Source organism: Dromiciops gliroides, chromosome 1 (assembly GCF_019393635.1).
Source record: "Dromiciops gliroides isolate mDroGli1 chromosome 1, mDroGli1.pri, whole genome shotgun sequence".
NCBI lineage: Eukaryota > Metazoa > Chordata > Mammalia > Microbiotheria > Microbiotheriidae > Dromiciops > Dromiciops gliroides.
Genome location: NC_057861.1, coordinates 437,527,945 through 437,547,601, shown reverse-complemented (window position 1 = coordinate 437,547,601; position 19,657 = coordinate 437,527,945). Strand labels below are relative to the sequence as shown.

The following is a 19,657-nucleotide window of genomic DNA, read 5'->3' as shown; positions in this document are numbered from 1 at the left end:
CTTGCTTTAAGCAGCCAGCTAGCTTTCCCCATTATTCATTTGGGTCCATTTTGCTTTAAGTCTTTTAAGTCCACTCCCCACTGACAGAAGATCAATGTCCCACATTAATGCACATCCCAGGAGTTCCTTTTGGCTACCATCATGGTCCTCTTGGATCACAACATTGCTCCACACCCACCACAGCTCGCCTCTGTCCTTTTCTTTGGATTCCCCATGACTCATTAGGCTGAAATTTCCTGCCAGTTCTAGAAGCCCTTTCTTCCTGGCTTCACCTTACCTCTTGTTATAAGAAGGAGGAAGGTAAGCGGGCAACTAGACCAATGGGTGCATTATTCTTAATGAACTACAAGTTGAGATGAGTGCTCCCCAGTCCGTCATTCAGTGGAGTCTGTCCACATCGTGTTTAGTTGTAGACAGAACTGTTATTGGGTACCCATTGTTTGCATCAAAGCCCAAGTGCAAACCAGGTTTAGGCTTTGATGCAAACCATTTAAGCTATGGAGGAGGAGGAGGAAGAGAAGAGAATCCAGGTGTTATTTCATCATTGACAAGTGGCTCAGCCTAAATGGGGTGCATTTGCATTGGAGGGACATTTCTGTTGTAGATGTAGCAAACCAGTCTTGTCCTCTTGGAGAATGAAGGACAAACAACAACAACAACAACAAGCAAGCAAGCCCTGTCAAGAGGGAATGACTTGGCTATTTATGGACAGTCTAGGGGAAATGATTCAGCAGGGGAAAGTATATCATCATTATAATGGTGTTTAAGTTTTATAAAAAAAAGCTTTACACATACAGATTAAATTCTCTAGACAGTGTAAGGTGGATAATGTGAAAGTTAGTTTTCCTTTGTATTCCCAGGGCCTAGCATAGTATAGTAGACACTTAATAAATGCCTACTGGGGACAGCTAGGTGGTGCAGTGGATAAAGCACTGGCCCTGAATTCAGGAGAAACTGAGTTCAAATCTGGCCTCAGACACTTGACACTTACTAGCTGTGTGACCCTGGGCAAGTCACTTAACCTTCATTACCTTGCAAAAATAAATACATAAATAAATAGATAAATAAATAAAATAAATTGCCTGTTGAATCGAATCCTCATTTTACTAATTAAAAAAAGTGAGGCATGTTTGAAGTTAAGAGGTTTACCCAAAGTCATGCATCTATTAAGCGGCAAGGATTTCTAACACCCAAATTTCACTGACCACCAAATGTGAAAAGGAATGATTAAAAATGAGGATGGATTATACTCTCCAAAGGACTTTCAAAACTCTGGGAACATGCAGAGAATGCCTGTGAGAGAGCTGATTAACAAACTACTGCTTCGCCCCATCCCTCCAAGTCCCACATATACATGAGAGCCATTCATCCTAATTCCATCCCAGGTATGGCCATTACAAGAAAGGAGGTAACTTGATAAGTGTTTCCTAAAGCTGAACCCAAACTTCACTTGTTCAGTCATTTCAGTTGTGCTGAACAATTCGTGACCCCATTTAGGGGTTTTCTTGGCAAAGATGCTGGAGTGGTTTGCCATTTCCTTCTCCCGCTCATTTTACAGATGACAAACTGAGGCAAACAGGGTGAAGTGACTTGCCCAGGATCACACAGCTAATAAGTGTCTGAGGCTGAATTTGAACTTAGGTCTCCCTGATTCCAGGCACAGCACTGTGCCAACACCTAGCTGCTTACAATAAGTCATACTTTTACAGTGTAGATTAGTGATGATGCTAATGAAAAAGCATCTAATAATAAAGTACTAACAGAGAGAAAATTTTCCATCTTCAAAAAGAGTATTTCTATCCTCCAAGAAAAGTATCGCTATAAAACAAAATAAATGCTGCCGTTGTCTTCCTTTTCTCCACATTCACCTCCTCCTCTTCCTTTTCCTGAACATGATTATACCTGAAAATTCCTTGAATTAAACCCCACCAGACCTAGTTACTATTCTCTCTAGTTTTGTTTTGTTCTGAACCCGAGAGGACCACCATGTGGCAGAATCATGAAGACCAGAGGTCTGTGAACAGGGTTTTTGTGGCATAAGGAAATAAACCCTACATTCAAGTTAATTGGCAACATTTAATGATAAAGGGGGCAGCTAGGTGGCACAGTGGATAAAGCACCGGCCCTGGATTCAGGAGGACCTGAGTTCAAATCTGACCTCAGACACTTGATACTTATTAGCTGTGTGACCTTGGGCAAATCACTTAACCCTCATTGCCCTGCAACACCCCCCCAAAAAAACCCCCCAAAACCCATTTAATGATAAGTATAATCATTGTGCTGCTTGATAATTAGACCCAGAAAAAGGATCTTCACTTCCCTGATTTCCCCACCATGCCGCAGGAAGCTCATTATTGGGAAGACATCATCCTATAAGATCCCATCAGTCTTGGTACTCTGTCTCATGACTGCCCTCTGCCCCTGACTGACTGTGGGACCATGAACAACAAACCCTCCTTTTGGGCTCAATCATGTCCCCATTTCTCATCTGGCTGCCCTGCCAGATTCTTTGAATTCTTCACATGCTCCTTGTTGGGGGCCATCTCCCCGTCCAGCCTTGCAGCTTCCTTTTGGGTACTATCTTCCCCCATTCGAGTATAAGCTCCTTGAGGACAGGGACTGTGTCTGCAGTGTTTAACATTGTGCCTGGCACATAGTAGGTGCTTTATTAATATCTATTGACTGACTTATTACCTGCAAATCACTTTGCTTCTCTAGGTCTCAGTTTCATCATTTGTCAAATGCTGGGGTAGGACCAGGTGACCTCATAAGTCTTAAGAACCCTCATACTCACTAATGCCCATAAGGCCGGTCTGACGGATAAGACAAATCCTCCTTTTGACACTTGCCAGGAGTGTGACCACAGGTAAGTCATTTAATCTGAGTCTTAGTTTCCTCATCTGCCTAGGTGGGATAATAATAATACTTATACTTTATGGACAGTTAGTTGGTGAAGTGGATAGAGTGCTGGCCTGGAGTCAGGAAGACTCATCTTGAGTTCAAACCGAGCCTTGGACACTTACTAGCCGTGAGAACATGGGCAAGTCACTTTAACCCAGTTTTCCTCAGGTTCTTCATCTGTAAAAGGGACTGGAGAAGGAAATGAGAAACTACTCCAGTGTCTTTGTCAAGAAAACCCCAGTGGCAGCTAGGTGGCACAGTGGATAGAGCACCGGCCCTGGATTCAGGAGGACCTGAGTTCAAATCCAGCTTCAGACACTTAACACTTACTAGCTCTGTGACCCTGAGCAGTCACTTAACCCCAATTGCCTCACCAAAACAAACAAACAAACAAAAAAAACCAAACCCAAATGGGGTCAAGAAGAGTTGGACATAACTTATAAAGTATAAGTAGTTGTACCATTGTAAGGTCAATCTGCTGCTCAAAGGAGATAAAGTATTACATTTCATTAGTGCTATTTTAATTTTAACCAAAACCTGGCTCTCCCCTTAATGGATCACACCAATGTCAGTCCTTTCCACTAGAGTCTAGTTCTTCTGCTCTTTCCACCTCAAAGGAAGAGGGATAGGCATTCTTGTTCCCAGTTGCTTCTTCTGGGCCACTCCTCAGTGACTTCGTATTCTGAGGTCCATGTACTCCACACACATGCACACATTGAAAAGACTACTAGATATATACACAGAGAACCTGGGTTCCAATCCTACCAGTGCTACTCACTATCTATCTGACTTTTAAGCAAGTCACCTAACCTCAATGGAGGTTGCTCATCTATAAAATGGGAGCCTCCAAAGGTCCCTTCTAGCTCAAAATCCTGCCGTTCCATGACCACAGTCCCTCCACCTTTGACCTTGTGGCAGGCATCAACCAACTCTTAGCTCTCCCATGTGAGAATTGGAGTGCCACCAACCTGCTGAAAAAGACACTGTAGGGAAGCTCTGGCCTGAAAAGAAAACATGTGACTTTGGCGTCCAGAAGTGACCTTTTTGGGGTTTGGAAGGTCGGATTGGTGTCCGGAAGTTATGTCTAACACCTGTGGGTCTTGTCTATCAAAGTTACTAGCCAATTAGCTTGGAGTTGTGTGTGTGTGTGTGTGTGTGGACGGCCCTGTTTCCTGTTTCAGAGGGAGCTTCTGGGAGAAGCCGTGAAGGAGCATGATCTTTTCATTCAGGAACTGGCTGTGATTGGGAGGAACATACTCTTTCTCTTTAGATAGCTAGATGAAGACTGTTTTTTTCCCTCTCTCTTTGCTAACTCTTAATATATTTTAATAAATGCTTAATGCCCAAAGACTGGTGCTAAAGCTTTTCTAATTTAAGGCGACCACACATTAGATTTTAAACATCACAGCTAGAATTTTAGGCTTTACACGCCCCCACCATGATAGTCCATCTTCTACCATCACTCTCAGGTGTTTCAATATTCATGTTGACATACCCTCTGACAATTTGACCTGACTGCGCAACTCCTTATCTTCACCTACTCTGAAGGATTCCTTCTCCATTGCACTTCAGTTGGCCATACTTTAGACCTCACTATCTTTTTAATTTAATTTTTTAATTAAAAAAATTTATTTTTGTGAGGCAATTGGGGTTAAGTGACTTGCCCAGGGTCACACAGCTAGTAAGTGTCAAGTGTCTGAGGCTGGGTTTGAACTCAGGTACTCCTGAATCCAAGGCCAGTGCTTTATCCACTGAGCCAGGTAGCTGCCCCTCACTATCTTTTTAATGGCAGGGCAATGAGGGTTAAGTAACTTGCCCAGAGTCACACAGCTAGTAAGTGTTAAGTGTCTGAGGCTGGATTTGAACTCAGGTCCTCCTGAATCCAGGGCCGGTGCTCTATCCACTGTGCCACCTAGCTGCCCACTCACTATCTTTTAATATTCCACTATCTCCACTACCACTAAGATCTGGGACTTTTGAAATTCCACACCTTGAGCAAACTTTCTCTCATCTTCCTACCTTTCCTGCTCTTTCACTACATCCCCTCTTTGCTCTTCATTTCCTGTTTCCCTTGATGTATTCCTGGTCACTCAGGTCATTTCCCCTGGTCCACCATACTCAACCACCTTTAATCATATGGTGTACCCTGTTATTCTTCAGTGGCCCCGTGTCCTTTATGGTAGTCTATAAACCCTCCAGCTTGCCATTTTAAAGCTTTTCACAATCTGACCCTGGTCTTCCTTTCCCTTCGTGCTCTGTGTTCTGGTCAAACCGGCCTATTTACTACTCTCCAAACTTTGTCTTCTATCTCTTGCCTTGGTGCCTTTGCATAGGTTGTCTTCCATGATAGAGATGCACTCCCTCCTTATCTGTGCCTCTTCCAACCCTTCCTTCAATGCTCAGCTTAGTTGCATCTTCCCATGGAATTGGTAGTCTGGGCCAACTAGATTTCTAGGTTTGCTATTATTCTGTTGTAACATCAGTGTGAAGGGCTCTGGGTTGCTTAGGCATGGCAGCCCTGGAGAACACTGGGAAATTCCCAGCCTTTCAGCAGAATAATGAAAAACTTGTTCTATTTGCTCATGTTATTTTTGATAGCCCTGTTATCCATTAATGTTTTGCCTTTTTGCTGAATAATCTAGAAGCTTCCATAGTTTTCTAGGCCATAGCAGTTAACCTTTAAAATGTGTATTAATTTTGTGAAGAGTTCTACAGATATGCTGCTCTGTAGTCTTTCCCCTCTATCCTGCCCCTTCCATTCTTTGATTCTTTTACTCCAAGAGATTAAGAAGTTTTGATTAAGTATTTTGAGAGATTCTTGCTGTCTAGTCCCTCTTGGAGCTTCTTTGATGAGAATCTTCAATTTGGCCATGTGTGTCAACAAATGTTCCCTGGACTTGCATTTAGTAGAGAGATAGAAGTCATTTCTTCCAGGCTCCAAGAAATTTTTCCTCTTCCCTGTAGCTGCTAATATCTCATCCCTCCTCAGACTTATTTATATGCTTAGATGTCATATCCTCCAGGAGAATAGGGCCTCCTTGAAGACAGGAAATGGTTGGGGCAGCTAGGTGGCGCAGTGGATAGAGCACTGGCCCGGGATTCAGGCACACCTGAGTTCAAATCCGGCCTCAGACAGTTGACACTTACTAGCTGTGTGACCCTGGGGGCAAGTCACTTAACCCCCATTGCCTCGCCAAAAAAAAAAAAAAAAAAGACAGGAAATGGTTTTGCCTATGTACCCATTGGCCAGCACGTTTTTATGCACATAATATGTACCTAATAAATGTTACTTGCTATTATATTAACTCAGAATCCCTTTGCTTCTACCATTTCCCAACTTCAAATCCTCAGCCCTGGCCAACTGTCATCATCTGATTTCTCTGCTCCTCTACCAAGTCCAAGAAACACTGATGGATGAAATCCTGAAATTGAGCTGAACTCACTTCAAATTTATGGTCCCCAGCCTTAGCTGGGAACTTACAACTCCTTAATAATACTTCTCCTCTCACCTTATTGACTCTCTTTTCCAATTCTCAGAAGTTTGTTCCAAAACTTTCCCTTCTCACTACCATGCACTCATAACCCCAGGCCCCATATTTAGAACAGAAAATTACTTAGGTTACTACTTCTCTGAGAATACTGAGGACGCCCAATGTGAGCACCCTCAGCCCTTCATCCTTTCCTTAGAATTCAGCATCATCACCTAATTAGAAATCTCTGCTCATTAATGCTAATCCCTCTATTTGTGTCATTGATCCTAATCCCTCCCAGTTAAAGAAATAAGGAAAAAGCATTTATGAAGCATTTACTATGTGCTAAGACTAAACAAGGGAAATAGAGAAAGTGAGAAGTCCTTGCTTTCCAAAGGCTCACACTCTAATTGGGTGAGATAGCCCATAGAAAAGTACAGCTACAGGGTAGTTGGCAAGGCCCAGAAGTTTTAAGGGTACAGTTTCGGGGCAAATGGAAAGAACCAGGAGTCTTTAGAGTATATCACCTCCTCTAAAACCTTGCTGCTTACAATCATTCTCCCTTTACTGATTATTTCCCATCTGCTTACAACATACTTAGATATCTCTAATATATTTTTTTAAAGCCTTCTCTTGGCCCCATTTAGTTATAATCCTGTTTTTTCCTTCTCCATCAGTGCCTCTACTTCCTCACTCTTCAATTCCTTGCAATCCAGTATCTGTCCTTATTATTTTAGCAAAATCTTTTTTTCTCAAAAGTCACTAATGAGAATCCCTAATGACTCAATGAGGGTAGCTAGGTGGTCCAACATCTCCTGCATCTATCCCCACACTATTCTTCTCACTGTCACCACACCAGGGACCTTCCATTACCATCTGATGGTAATGGAATTGCCCAATTTCCCAATAGGTGATCTTGCCTCCAATCTGTACCTTCCTGCAATTTGTTGTTAATACTACTGCTAGGATATTTTTTCTTACACTTAGACTTGTAATGTCTCTCTTGTATTTAAAAGTCTTCAGTGGCTCCCTATTTCTTGAAAAATAAAATTCAAACACACCTCTATGATCAGGGACCTTTCCAAATTTGTCAAATGTTAATCCATTATTCACAGTCTTTACACCAGAGGTATCAAACTTCTAGCCCCCAAACTCTCCAGTATGCCCAGAATTAGACTATAATTGGGAAATGTTTAACAAAATAAATAAAAATATGTAATATTAATTTGAGGTTTTCTAAGTCAACATGTGACCCACAAGGATCTGTTTCTATTTGAGTTTCATACCACTGGCCCACATTCTAGCCAAGCTAGACTTCTCTCTGCCCTCTGAACACACACACTTTCCTTCCTCTGCCCTTAGGTTTACCCTTTTCCCTGGGCATCCATGCCCTGTTCCTCTACACCTTTTGAATTCCTCCGACCCTTTAAAGCAAAACTGCTTCATGAAGCCTTCCCTGATCCCTCCCCTTCAGACCTTAAAGAGTCAATTTTATGGCTTTCTATTAAACTTATCAATTTATATGGGGTATTACAGTTATCTGTGTGAGCTTTACCCCTTTCACTAGACTGTAAACTCCACGAGAGCAGGCACTGTGCCTTATCTAAATTTTTTACCTCCTGCCAGTATTCAGCATATCACTTGCTATGCCCATTGTAGGCTTAATAAATGTTTGCTGAATGCATGAATACAAGTTGTATCACCCTGCCCTTTTCTCCCTTGCAAGGGGCATAGCTCCTTAAATAGATCCACCAAATAGATATTAATTTATGTTAAACAAGCAAATGCCCAGAGGCAATTAGGATATTGTAGGGTGGCAGTGGTGGTGGTAGCTCTCGGTCACTTAACTAGAAAAGCAAACAGAAGAAACTAATTCATAACAAGGTATCCTTGGGGGAGGAATGTTAGTGTGGAACGGGGTGAGGTACAGCAGAAGGTAATTATGGGGGTGGCTAGGTGGCGCAGTGGATAAAGCACCGGCCCTGGATTCAGGAGTTCCTGAGTTCAAATCAGGCCTTAGACACTTGACACTTACCAACTGTGTGACCTTGGGTAAGTCACTTAACCCCCATTGCCCCGGAGAAAAAAAAAAAAAAAGGTAATTATGACTGGGTACTTCCATGCTGGAAGACAGGGCTAAGTAGGGCACTGAGATACAAGACTGAGCAATTAGAAGGCACTAACTGTTATTGCTGGGGGTTGATAACAGCTGTCATATGGACCCTCCCATTCAGTGGTATGGGAGAGGGGGCAACCCAGCTTTTCTAATCCCTAACAAGAGTTTTCCACCCCCTCCCTTCATCTTTCCCAAGCCCCCATTTTGATAATAACTTTCTCCTTTCCCCTCAGATCTAGTGCTTAATCCCATTTAAGAAGCTCACATGTCACTATGCTCTGGTTCTGTGTTGAAACAAGAATGAGTATTATTATCACTAACATTTTCAATGCCTTGAATTAATTTCCTCATATTATAAATGTATGTATATGATATATATAGAGAGAGACATATAGATATGCTTATATATGCATCGATCCCACATGTTATGTATGTTTATATCTAGCATATGGTTGCAGGCTATATATGTATTGCTAATGTATATGTGTGTATACATATATATATTTAAGGACTTTCTATCATGAGAGGTAACATTTTATATATATATATATATATATATATATATATATATATATACATACACATGCAACCATATGAGAAAGAAAGAAAGAGACAGAGAGAGACAGGATTCCTAAAGGGAAGGAATGCCTTCATTTTTGGCCTTTTATCCCCAGTACCTATCACAACGCCTGAAGATTGAAACCGTAGGTGCTTAACACTTGCCCATGGATTAGTTTGTGGTTTACCGCACACCCCTTCCTCACAGCAAGCCTGAGGTACTGTTCCCAATGACCAGAGGAGGAAATTGTGTCTCTGAGTGACCCAGTGACTTGCCCAAAGTCCCCCGAACCATAGGCCCAGGCCTACCTTGTGCTCATCACACAGGGAAGGTCACACAGGGCTGCTGTAGCTTCCATATTCTCACCTCAAAGGGAATTATGGTCCCAGCTTTGCTGCTGGTATTGGATGTGATTTAGAGCAACATTTCAATGTCTCTGGTGGTACTGTGAGAAAACAGTTGGACGTAGAGACCTCTAAGTTTGCTCCCGTCTCTCAGATGCTACACACAACTCCAGGATCCCTCTTCCAGCACCCCTGAGCCTAAGTAAGGTCTCTTTTTCCTCAGGGCGTTAGTGTCTGGTCCCTTTTGCTTCCACCCACAGATGATGCTGCCCTCAGCCTCTCCTCCCCCTCTGCCTCCCCCAGGAGCTCCTGACCTTGCATTTGAAAGGCTTCACATCGGAGTGCACGATCATGTGGGCCTTCAGGGTCTGCTTCTGCACGAAGCTCTTGAAGCACAGGTGGCATTGGTAGGCCCTGATGTTGGTGTGGATTAACACATGCCTCTTCATGTTGGCCAGCAGGGTGAACTCCCGGCCGCAGATGCCACATTTGTGTTCCTTTACACCCTACAGGGAGGCAAGGGGCAGGAAACAGAGTGGTTAATGGATTCGCTCCTTCCCGGATTCAATAAATACATTACATTCTCAGTGATGAATGCTGGGCTCTAAATACTCTGGCATGGCATTTTCCTCCTCCCCCCTTCCTCTCTTTTCCTTAAAGGTCACCCTGCTAACGGAGAGGCTGATTGTCATGTATCTCCTTCTGGGAAATCTCAGTGAGAAAGATTATTTGACATGGCTGGGATTAAAAAAAAAATGTTCATCAGCCTTTGGTAAGTCTACTCTTCTTAGAAGAGTCTGTTGGAGTGGGTTTATCAACATGAAAGAAATGCAAAAATGGAACAATCTCATGCCACAGGATGACTCTCAGAATCCTCAGTACTCATACCTACCGGGCATATAATTCAGTGCCTGCTATATGTGCAAACACTATGTGGGGCAGCCGGGGATACAGAGGTGAGGAGCCTACAGACATGATTTATAAGAAAGAATGGGAAAAGTAGGAGGGTGTTGTTGCTGTTCAGTTGTATCTGACTCTTTCTGACCCCATTTGGAGTTTTCTTGGCAAAGATACTGGAGTGGGTTCCCATTTCCTTCTCCAGCTCATTTGACAGATGAGGAAACTGAGACAAACAGGGTTAAGTGACTTGGCTAGGGTCACACAGCTAGTAAGTGTCTGAGGCCAGATTTGAACTCAGGAAGATGAGTCTTCCTGACTTAAGGATTGTCACTCTATTTTCACAACACCTTGCTGGCACTCAGGCAGTCCTTAGAATTATTTGTTATATTATTATTATTTATTATTAAGCAGCCCTAGACTTGAGTTGCTAACTCTACTGGTGGTGGGAGTTTCCATCCAAGCAGTTCCCCTCATTAATGAAATCACAGGTCCTTCATGTACTATGAGACTGTACCAGATTGTAAACTCCTTGAGGGTGGCCCTGTGGTGCCTTGTTCATCTCTATAGACCCCTCAATGACCAGCTGAGTGCTTTGCAAACAGTGTTTATTTAATAGTTGTTTCTTGAATGAATGAATAAACTGTCAACTTGACTTCTTGAACTCACAGTCTTCACTCAGTCACTATAGCCAATGTGCTACATGACTTCCGAGCCCCAAAAGAGACAGGCTGCCCGATTTCCAAAAAAGAGTTGGCAAGGAGAGGAATCACCCTCTGGGATTATAAAACAGTATGGAAGGAGTTGTTCTTGTTTCATTGTTTTTTGAGAAGTGCTTGAGTGCTTAAGTAATGATGCACTCAACTGAGAACATTTCCTGGGATTCATAACTGGGGTTTGGCCATTAGCTAACCCCAGCTAGTCATCATTCTCAAGAAAAGGCCTTTTTAGAGAGACCTTGACCCATTATAAATCACAGGAGCTGAAACTGGGAGGAAGGGAGCTTTAAAAACAACAACAAACAAATTTTGAATGTTTGTAAGCATTTTGAAGGCAAGGATTTTTTCATTTTTCTTTTTGTAGCATAGTACCTAACACATGGTAGGTGCTTAATAAAATCTTATTGATTTGGTTAATTGACTAGTAGGTTGTAAGTCTAGTCTTGTAGTCCTACTGGTGTAACAATATATGGGTTATCTGTGATAACCTACTGAAGTAGAACATGGGTTATTTGACATCTTTAAATTCCAAACTCATCACTGCCATTTCCTGTCTATGGGGGCTACTAGAAAGTATATAACAAGACAGCTGGATGGGGAATGGACAAAGCACAAGACTTGGATGTTCCCTAGCTGTGTGACTCTAGGCAAGTTACTTAATCTCTCTCTTCTTCAGTTTCCTCACGCATAAAATGGAGATAGTGATAATAACTACCTCATGGGATTGATATGGGGACCAAATGAGTTAATACATGTAGTTATCTGCAAATCTTAAAGACATATCAACGTTTGCTGCTGTTATTATTATCATTACTATTATTACTACCTATGACTGCATTTCCTCCTTAGAATCGCTATGATAAGGTACCATTTCTCAGAATGATTAAGATAAAGAATTCACAAAAACAATTAGGAGGTGGATAGATATGTTAAAAACTAAATACAGAAGCCAGCTCATCTTCAAAAAAAATAGTGCTTATAGGATGAGACTTGGAGCTGCAAGAAAGATAAGAAATTCAACACCTTCCATTTTATCAATAAAAATAAATTTTTAGTGAGTAACAAAATTCAGAGGGAAAAGTCTTGTAGTGAGTATTTAGATAATGAGTTTTAAATTTACAAAACAAATGTAACTACATTTATGTTTTACTTGGGGAGGGGGGAACTGGTGCCAGCTGGTACTGGAACTGATTATTAAATTTTCAATGTGAACATTTAACACTTCAGAAATCATCAAATGCTACAAATTCGGGCTTTATTTAATATTTTTTTATTATCTAGGCTTAAGAAAGTGAAGAAGAAAATATTAATGCAGATTAAACTTAAAAGTCTGTCTAGGTATATATAGGTAGACAGATATAACCATATCTATATATGTATTTTGTTGTTTAGTCATTTTTTTAGTCATGTCTAATTCTTCATAATCTCATTTGGAGTTTTCTTGACAAAGATACTGGAGTGGGTTGCCATTTCCTTCTCCAGTTCATTTTACAGATGAGGAAAGTGAGGCAAACGAGGTTAAGTGACCTCCCCAGGGTCTTGCAGCTAGTAAGTGTCTGAGGCCAGACTTGAACTCGGTAAGATAAGTCTTCTTAACTCTGGGGCTGGTGCTCTATCCACTGAACCACCTTTTCTTCCTTCCTTCCTTCCTGTCTCTATCTCTTCTCCAAATATATTTACAATTTCTTTTTTATATATCTATAGATTCTCTTAGAGCTAGTTGTTAATCATTTACCAGCACATTTCTGGTTTTAACTCACTGTAAGTATTATAAAGTATTTTGAGCTAAAAGCTGAAAGAGAACTTAAAGATCATGTGGCCAATCCCCTCATTTTACAGTAAAAAAAAAACTTCATTTAGGATTTCTCTGTAGTTACATCCTAAAATTATAATACCTCATGTTTATATAATGTTTATATAAAGCATTTTATAGGGGCAGCTAGGTGGCGCAGTAGATAGAGCACTGGCCCTGGATTAAAGAGGACCTGAGTTCAAATCCAGCCTCAGACACTTGACACTTACTAGCTGTGTGACCCTGGGCAAGTCACTTAACCCCAATTGCCTCACTTAAAAAATAAAGTATTTTACATCTGAGATCACATAGGAACCCCACAATAACACTGTGAAGTAGGTGTTAATACTCCACTTATTTTGTAGATAAGAAAACTGAGGCTCAGAGAGGTAGGTATAAGTGACTTGCCCAAGGTCACTCACCTGGTATCTGATGCAAGATTTAAAGCCAGATCATCTTTTGTTTGCTGAGGATGGCATAGTAAAAAGGGGACTGAAAATTGGAGTCTGGAAATCCAGGTTCTCAAGCCAGGTTCTGTTATTTATGACCCATCCATGTGACCTTGAACTTCCCTTTTCCTGGGCTTGTTCCCTCATCTGTAGAATGAGGAGGTTGGACCAGATTTTTTACAACCATCTCTTCTAGCTCTAAATCCTATGATAATTCGAGCCATCCCATTTGGAAGTGGGCTCCTTCCTGTCTGTGGAACTGAACACGTCCTGAGTATTAAGGCCTAATCAGAAACAGTTCAGGGTTCTTTCCAGCAAGGCAGAGTGAGACACTGTTCACAGGACCCAGGGCAAGCCACTATCCCAGTGACCCTTCTGGTACGGGGGAGGGGAAGGGAACGACACAATATGCCTATCTTAGAGGTATATAATAGTTGCTTATTTTTAGAATTCATAAAAACATTAATATTTTGTTTCTAAAAGGAAAATCACATGTGAAACTTCTTACTCCAGTATACACAATTCTGGAAACAAGGCCTAGAGAACAAAGGAAATGCTGTGTGTCCGATGGGCCCAGAATGATTATTGGAATGGAAGCCTTCAGATACTGCCAATGGGGGTGGGGGTGAAGACAGACACACAGACAGAGGCAGACACAGAGAGACACAAAGAGACAGAGATCTGGGGGGCACCTGAGGCAGGTGTATAGAAAAAGTAATTGTTCTTCTATTTTTTAAGTTGTTCATTTAAATGCATTTTGATTCCTAAATCAAATGAAATTTTTACTATGGGTACCTGGGACCATTTGTCCCATCTGGCCTTTTTTTGTTCCCCTCTTCCCCCGCTCCCAGACATCTCAAAGCCTATTTAAAAAAGAATGTTAGAAATTCCCCATCAGCTCCTTTTCAAGCTGTTTTGGGTCTCCTGAAATGAGCTATTCACCTCCTCTGTCTCTTGGTCTTTATTTAGGTCCTTTGTGTCAAGTTCCTGGATTTGGCAAGGCCCTGTCTCCCTGAATGATATCCACAGGTGCCTTTTGTTAATATAGGGCAGAAACTGTTTATGCAAAACTCACAAAGGGGCCACTCCTTGAGGACCCAGAAAGGGAGCTGGAGCTGGATCTTGTGCAGGCCTTTCAAATGGAACCAACCATTCTAACAGGGCAGCAATTTTATCTTGGTCAGGCAGGGGCCTCCCTCAACCCTTTAGTATTAAAGGATGTTTTTGAAACTCGGGCTTAGGAGAGAAGTCTGCCATCAAAAAAAAACCCATAAAAAAACCAGCTGAGGTCAAAGGGGTGGGAGGAGGCTCCCCTTCCCTTCCCAGGGCTCAAAACTGACCAAAACCACCTCAATTCAGGTTCGGCCACTTGGACCAGGGTTTAGTTCAACCCAAATAGATTCAGAGTTTTGGACCGTGGTGGCAATCGTTTCTCTTTCAGTGCCTGAGTTTGCTGCAGCCTTGGAGTGTGAGTCCCAGGGCAAGAAAGACAAAACCAAACCAAGAGACTGAGAAAAAAGGTTCTCAAATATAGTCTACACACTGAAACCTCCAGGTGACCTGGGTAAGTAGACAGCGTTGAATTAGTATTCAGCATAGCACTGAGCTGGGACAGGGCTTAACGCTGGGGAGCCACAGGCAGTTGTGGATTCAATCTGTGCCTCTAAGCCTCATGAAAAAGTGGTCAGGGGGGAGCAGTCCACTTCACTCCAGAGAGAAGGGAGAGCCTGCCTGGAGAGCCAGCAATAAGGAATTACTTGTTTGGTGGTCTTGCCCTTTCCACCAGAAAACAGCCAGCAAGGGAGGTAGATATGGGTCAGAGGGCTTCAGACAAGGAGACCAGGAGTTAGGACACATAGGTTCTGGTCCCAGACTGGACACTCACCAGCTCTATCACCTTGGACATGCTATTGACCTCCCTGGGACTTTCTTTCCTCATCTGTAAAATGGATAGGTTGGACTAATTTAAGTCAAAGGTCAGTTCTAGCTCTGAACCTATCTGGGGGACTTTGGGCAAGTCATTCACCTCACTGGGCCTCAATTTCCTCATTTATAATAAAAAAAAAATTTTTTTTGGTGAGGCAATTGGGGTTAAGTGACTTGCCCAGGGTCACACAGCTAGTAAGTGTGAAGGGTCTGAGGCCGGATTTGAACTCAGGTCCTCCTGACTCCAGGGCCCATGCTCCATCCACTGTGCCACCTAGCTGCCCCAATTTCCTCATTTATTAATGAACAGGAGAAAGTGGGGAGGTTGAGACCAGTGGATAACTAGAGCTTGCAGAAGCTATTTGCTTGTCTGCACTAAGTTTATAACCAATATATTGAGTGCTCAAGGGAGGATGGGGCACTTGGTTGTCCAAGGAGGGGTGAACCAGCCCAGTTCTGAAATGGGGCAGATCCAAGCTCTTGCACTTTGATCAGAGGTGTGACCAGGCCCAAGAGGGGCTGTTCCATTTCTAGTATGAACAAGATAGGGAGGCCCAGAAGATGTCAGAGAGAAGTCAGGAAGTTGCCTGAGTCCTCCTGAGTTTCCCTCAGTAACAACATTAAATCAAACCTCTAAATGGATTCTGAAACTACAGAACCTACAAAAAGACAGATACAATCTTCCAACTTGAGGTCGGTCTCACTTGGGCAAAAGGGGAGCACAGTGCAGCTCAGTGCAGCCCAGCATGGGGAGAGTGGTCTAGGCAAGTCAGCAGGAGGCTCTTGGTCACAGCACAGCAACTGAGGCCCCTTGGTCTTGGCTTAGCAGGCTGGTGGCGCAGCGGGCTAGTTGTGAGACCTGTCAGCCCTGGCCGAGAGGCCAAATTGCCAGCTAGAGAACCACCCACAGGACAGGTGAGAATTGGCCAAGACATCCCAGCACAGGGAGCAAGCACAGGGCGGTGAGGAATCCAAAAGCCACAGAGGTCTCAGAGCAGAAAGCCATTGACTAGGCCCCTATCCCCCAGCACAAGAAACATGCAACAGTGGCTCCTGTGCCCCAGGAGCAGACCTCAACTTTACAAGTTTAAAAATAAGCTACAGGGGCAGCTAGGTGGCGGAGTGGATAGAGCACTGGCCCTGGAGTCAGGAGGACCTGAGTTCAAATCTGGCCTCAGACACTTGACACTTACTGGCTGTGTGACCCTGGGCAAGTCACTTAACCCTAACTGCCTCACTAAAAAAAACAAAAATACCAAAAAACAATTGACCTCTATAGAGAACTATAATATGAGTAAGAAACATAAAAAGACCCTTACCATTGACAGCTTTTATGTCAACAGGGAAGAGAAAAACACACTCAGATGAGGGCAATATTCTCAAAATGCCTACATATGAAGCCTCAAGGGAGAAAATGAATTGGTCTTAAGACCAAAAAGCCTTCTTGGAAGAGTTTAAAAAGGCTTTTAAAGATCAAATGAGATCTGACCTTAGACACTTGACAGTTACTAGCTGTGTGACCCTGGGCAAGTCACTTAACCCTCATAGCCCCCCCTCCCCCAAAAAAATCAAATGAGAGAGTTAGAAGAAAAATGGGAAAAGAAATGAGAGATGAGAGTTACAATAGAGAATTATGAAAAAAAGTCAACAGCTTAGAAAAGGGAGCACAAAAATTGACTGAAGAAAACAATTCCTTAAAAAATACAATTTGGCTGAATGGGGGGAGGGGGAATTGGCCATATGGAAAAGGAGGTGCAAAAGCTTACTGAGGAAAATAATGCCTTAAAAGTTAGAATTGGGCAGATGGAAGCTAATGACTCCATAAGATACCAAGAATCCATCAAGCAGAATCAAAAGATTGAAAAAATAGAAGAAAATGTGAAATACCTCATTGGAAAGACAACTGACCTGGAAAATAGATTCAGGAGAGATAAATCTAAGAATTATTGGACTACCTGGAAGCCATGATCAAAAAGAGGAGTCTAGACACCATATTCCAGGAAATTATCAAGGAGAACTGCCCTGATATTACAGAATCAGAGTATAAAATCATCATTGAAAGAATCCACAGACCACTTCCTGAAAAGAGACCCCAAAAGGAAAACTCCAAGGAATATTGCAGCCAAATTCCAGAATTGTTAGGTGAAGGAGGAAATAATACAAGCATCCAGAAAGAAACAATTTAAATATCATGGAGTTGGGGACAGCTAGGTGGTGCAGTGGATAGAGCACTGGCCCTGGATTCAGAGGACCTGAATTCAAATCCGGCCTCAGACACTTGACACTTGCTAGCTCTGTGACCCTGGGCAAGTCACTTAACCCTTATTGCCCTGCAAAAAACCAAAAACCAAAACCAAAAAAACCACAACCACAAAAAACCAAAACAAAACAAAAAAAATTATCATGGAGTCACAGTCAGGATTACACAGGACCTGGCAGCTTCAACATTAAAAGGGTTGGAATATGATATTACAGAAGGCAAAGGAGCTTGGATTACAACCAAGAATTAACTACCCAGCAAAATTGAGCATGATCTTTCAGTGGAAAAGATGGACATTCAATGAAATAGGGGACTTCCAAGGTTTCCTGAAGAAAAGACCAGAACTAAACAGAAAATTTGATCTTCAAATATAAGACTCAAGAGAAGTATAAAAAGGTAAACAGAGGGAAAAGTTATTCAATGAGGTTAAACTGTTTACATCCCTATGAGAGAAAATAATTAAAAAAAATTTTTTTTGAAAATAATACTTTTAATTCTTGAGATCTGTTTCTTTATTAGGGTATAGTAACTAAATAGACTTTGATGTGATGATATAAAGAAACTTAAGGGGCAGAATAAAAGAAGAATAGGGGGAGGAGAGGGAAGAGGAAGTGGAATGGAGTTAATCACATCAAATGAAGAGGCACAAAAACCCCTACTACAATAGAGGGAAAGAAGGGAGGGGTGAGCATTGTTTCAACCTTACTCACATTTGGATAAAGAAATTTAGCTTACTCTTTAAGGAAGTAAAAGGGAAAGGGGGAAAAGGTGGTACTGACAGAAGAGAGGGCAGATGCAATAGAAGCAAAACCATATTAGTGGGGGATCATTACCTTCCCCTCTCAGAATTAGATAAATCTAGTCACAAAATAAATAAGAAAGAAGTGAAAGAGGTGAATAGAATTTTAGAAAAGTTAGCTATGATAGACATCTGGAGAAAATTGAATGGGGACAGAAAGGAATATACCTTTTTCTCAGTGGTATATAGCACATACACAAAAATTGGCCATGTATTAGGGAACAAAAACCTCACAGTCAAATGTGGAAAGGCAGAAATAATAAATGCATCTTTCTCAGATCATGATGCAATAAAAATTACATGTAATAAAGAGTCATGGAAAGACAGACTGAAAATTAATTGGAAATTGAATAATCTCATTCTAAAGAATGAGTGGGTCAAACAACAAATCATAGAAACAATAACTTCATCCAAGAGAATGACAGTATTGAGACAACATACCAAAACTTATGGGATGCAGCCAAAGAAGTTCTTAGGGGAAATTTTATATCTCTCAATGCTTACATAAATAAAATAGAGAAAGAGGAGATCAATGAATTGGGCATGCAACTAACAAAGCTAGAAAAAGAAATTTAAAATACCCAATTAAATACTAAATTAGAAATTCTGAAAATCAAAGGAGAGATTAATAAAATTGAAATTAAGAAAACTATAGAGTTAATAAATAAAACTAAGCTGGTTTTATGAAAAAAATCAAGATAAACCTTTGGTTAATTTGATTTTAAAAAAGAAAACCAAATTACCAGTATCAAAAATGAAAGGGGTTAATTCACCATCAATGAAGTGGAAATAAAAGTAATAAATAGGAGCTAGTTTACTCAACTGTATGCCAATAAATTAGACAATCCAAATGAAATTGATGAATATATACAAAAATATAAACTGCCCAGATTAACAGAAGAGAAAATAAAATCCTTAAATATGCCCATTTTAGAAAAAGATGGGGAGGCCCAGTCTCAAAAAGGAAGGAAGGAAGGAAAAGGAAGGAAAGTGGCATTTATGTGGACTAGATGGCTTCTGAGGTTCCTTTGAGCTCTATATTTTTTCTATTTCTATTTCTATTACTATTTCTATTATTATTATTATTTTTTTTTTGCAGGGCAATGGGGGTTAAGTGACTTGCCCAGGGTCACACAGCTAGTAAGTGTCAAGTGTCTGAGTCTGGGTTTGAACTCAGGTACTCCTGACTCCAGGGCTGGTGATTTATCATGGATAGAGATGTGGGCCTGGAGTCAGGAAGACTTGAATTCAAATCTGGCCTTAGACCCTTACTAGCTGTGTGATCCTGGGCAAGTCACTTAACCCTGCTTGCCTCAGTTTCCTCATCTGGAAAATGAGCTGGAGAAGGAAATGGCAAAGTACTCCAGTATCTTTGCCAAGGAAACCCCAAATGGGATCATGAAGAGTTGGACATGACTGAAATGA

At 41.6% G+C, this 19,657-nt stretch overlaps 1 protein-coding gene across 1 annotated transcript in view; it reads right to left on the bottom strand.

Moving 5' to 3' along the window:
- ZNF366 (zinc finger protein 366) overlaps positions 1-19,657 on the bottom strand; it is a 117,206-nt gene that overhangs the window by 27,696 nt on the left and 69,853 nt on the right. Inside the window, exon 3 of the mRNA XM_043980692.1 lies at positions 9,705-9,896. Coding sequence (XP_043836627.1) covers positions 9,705-9,896 — 192 coding nt within the window. The remainder of the gene's footprint in view (positions 1-9,704; positions 9,897-19,657) is intronic.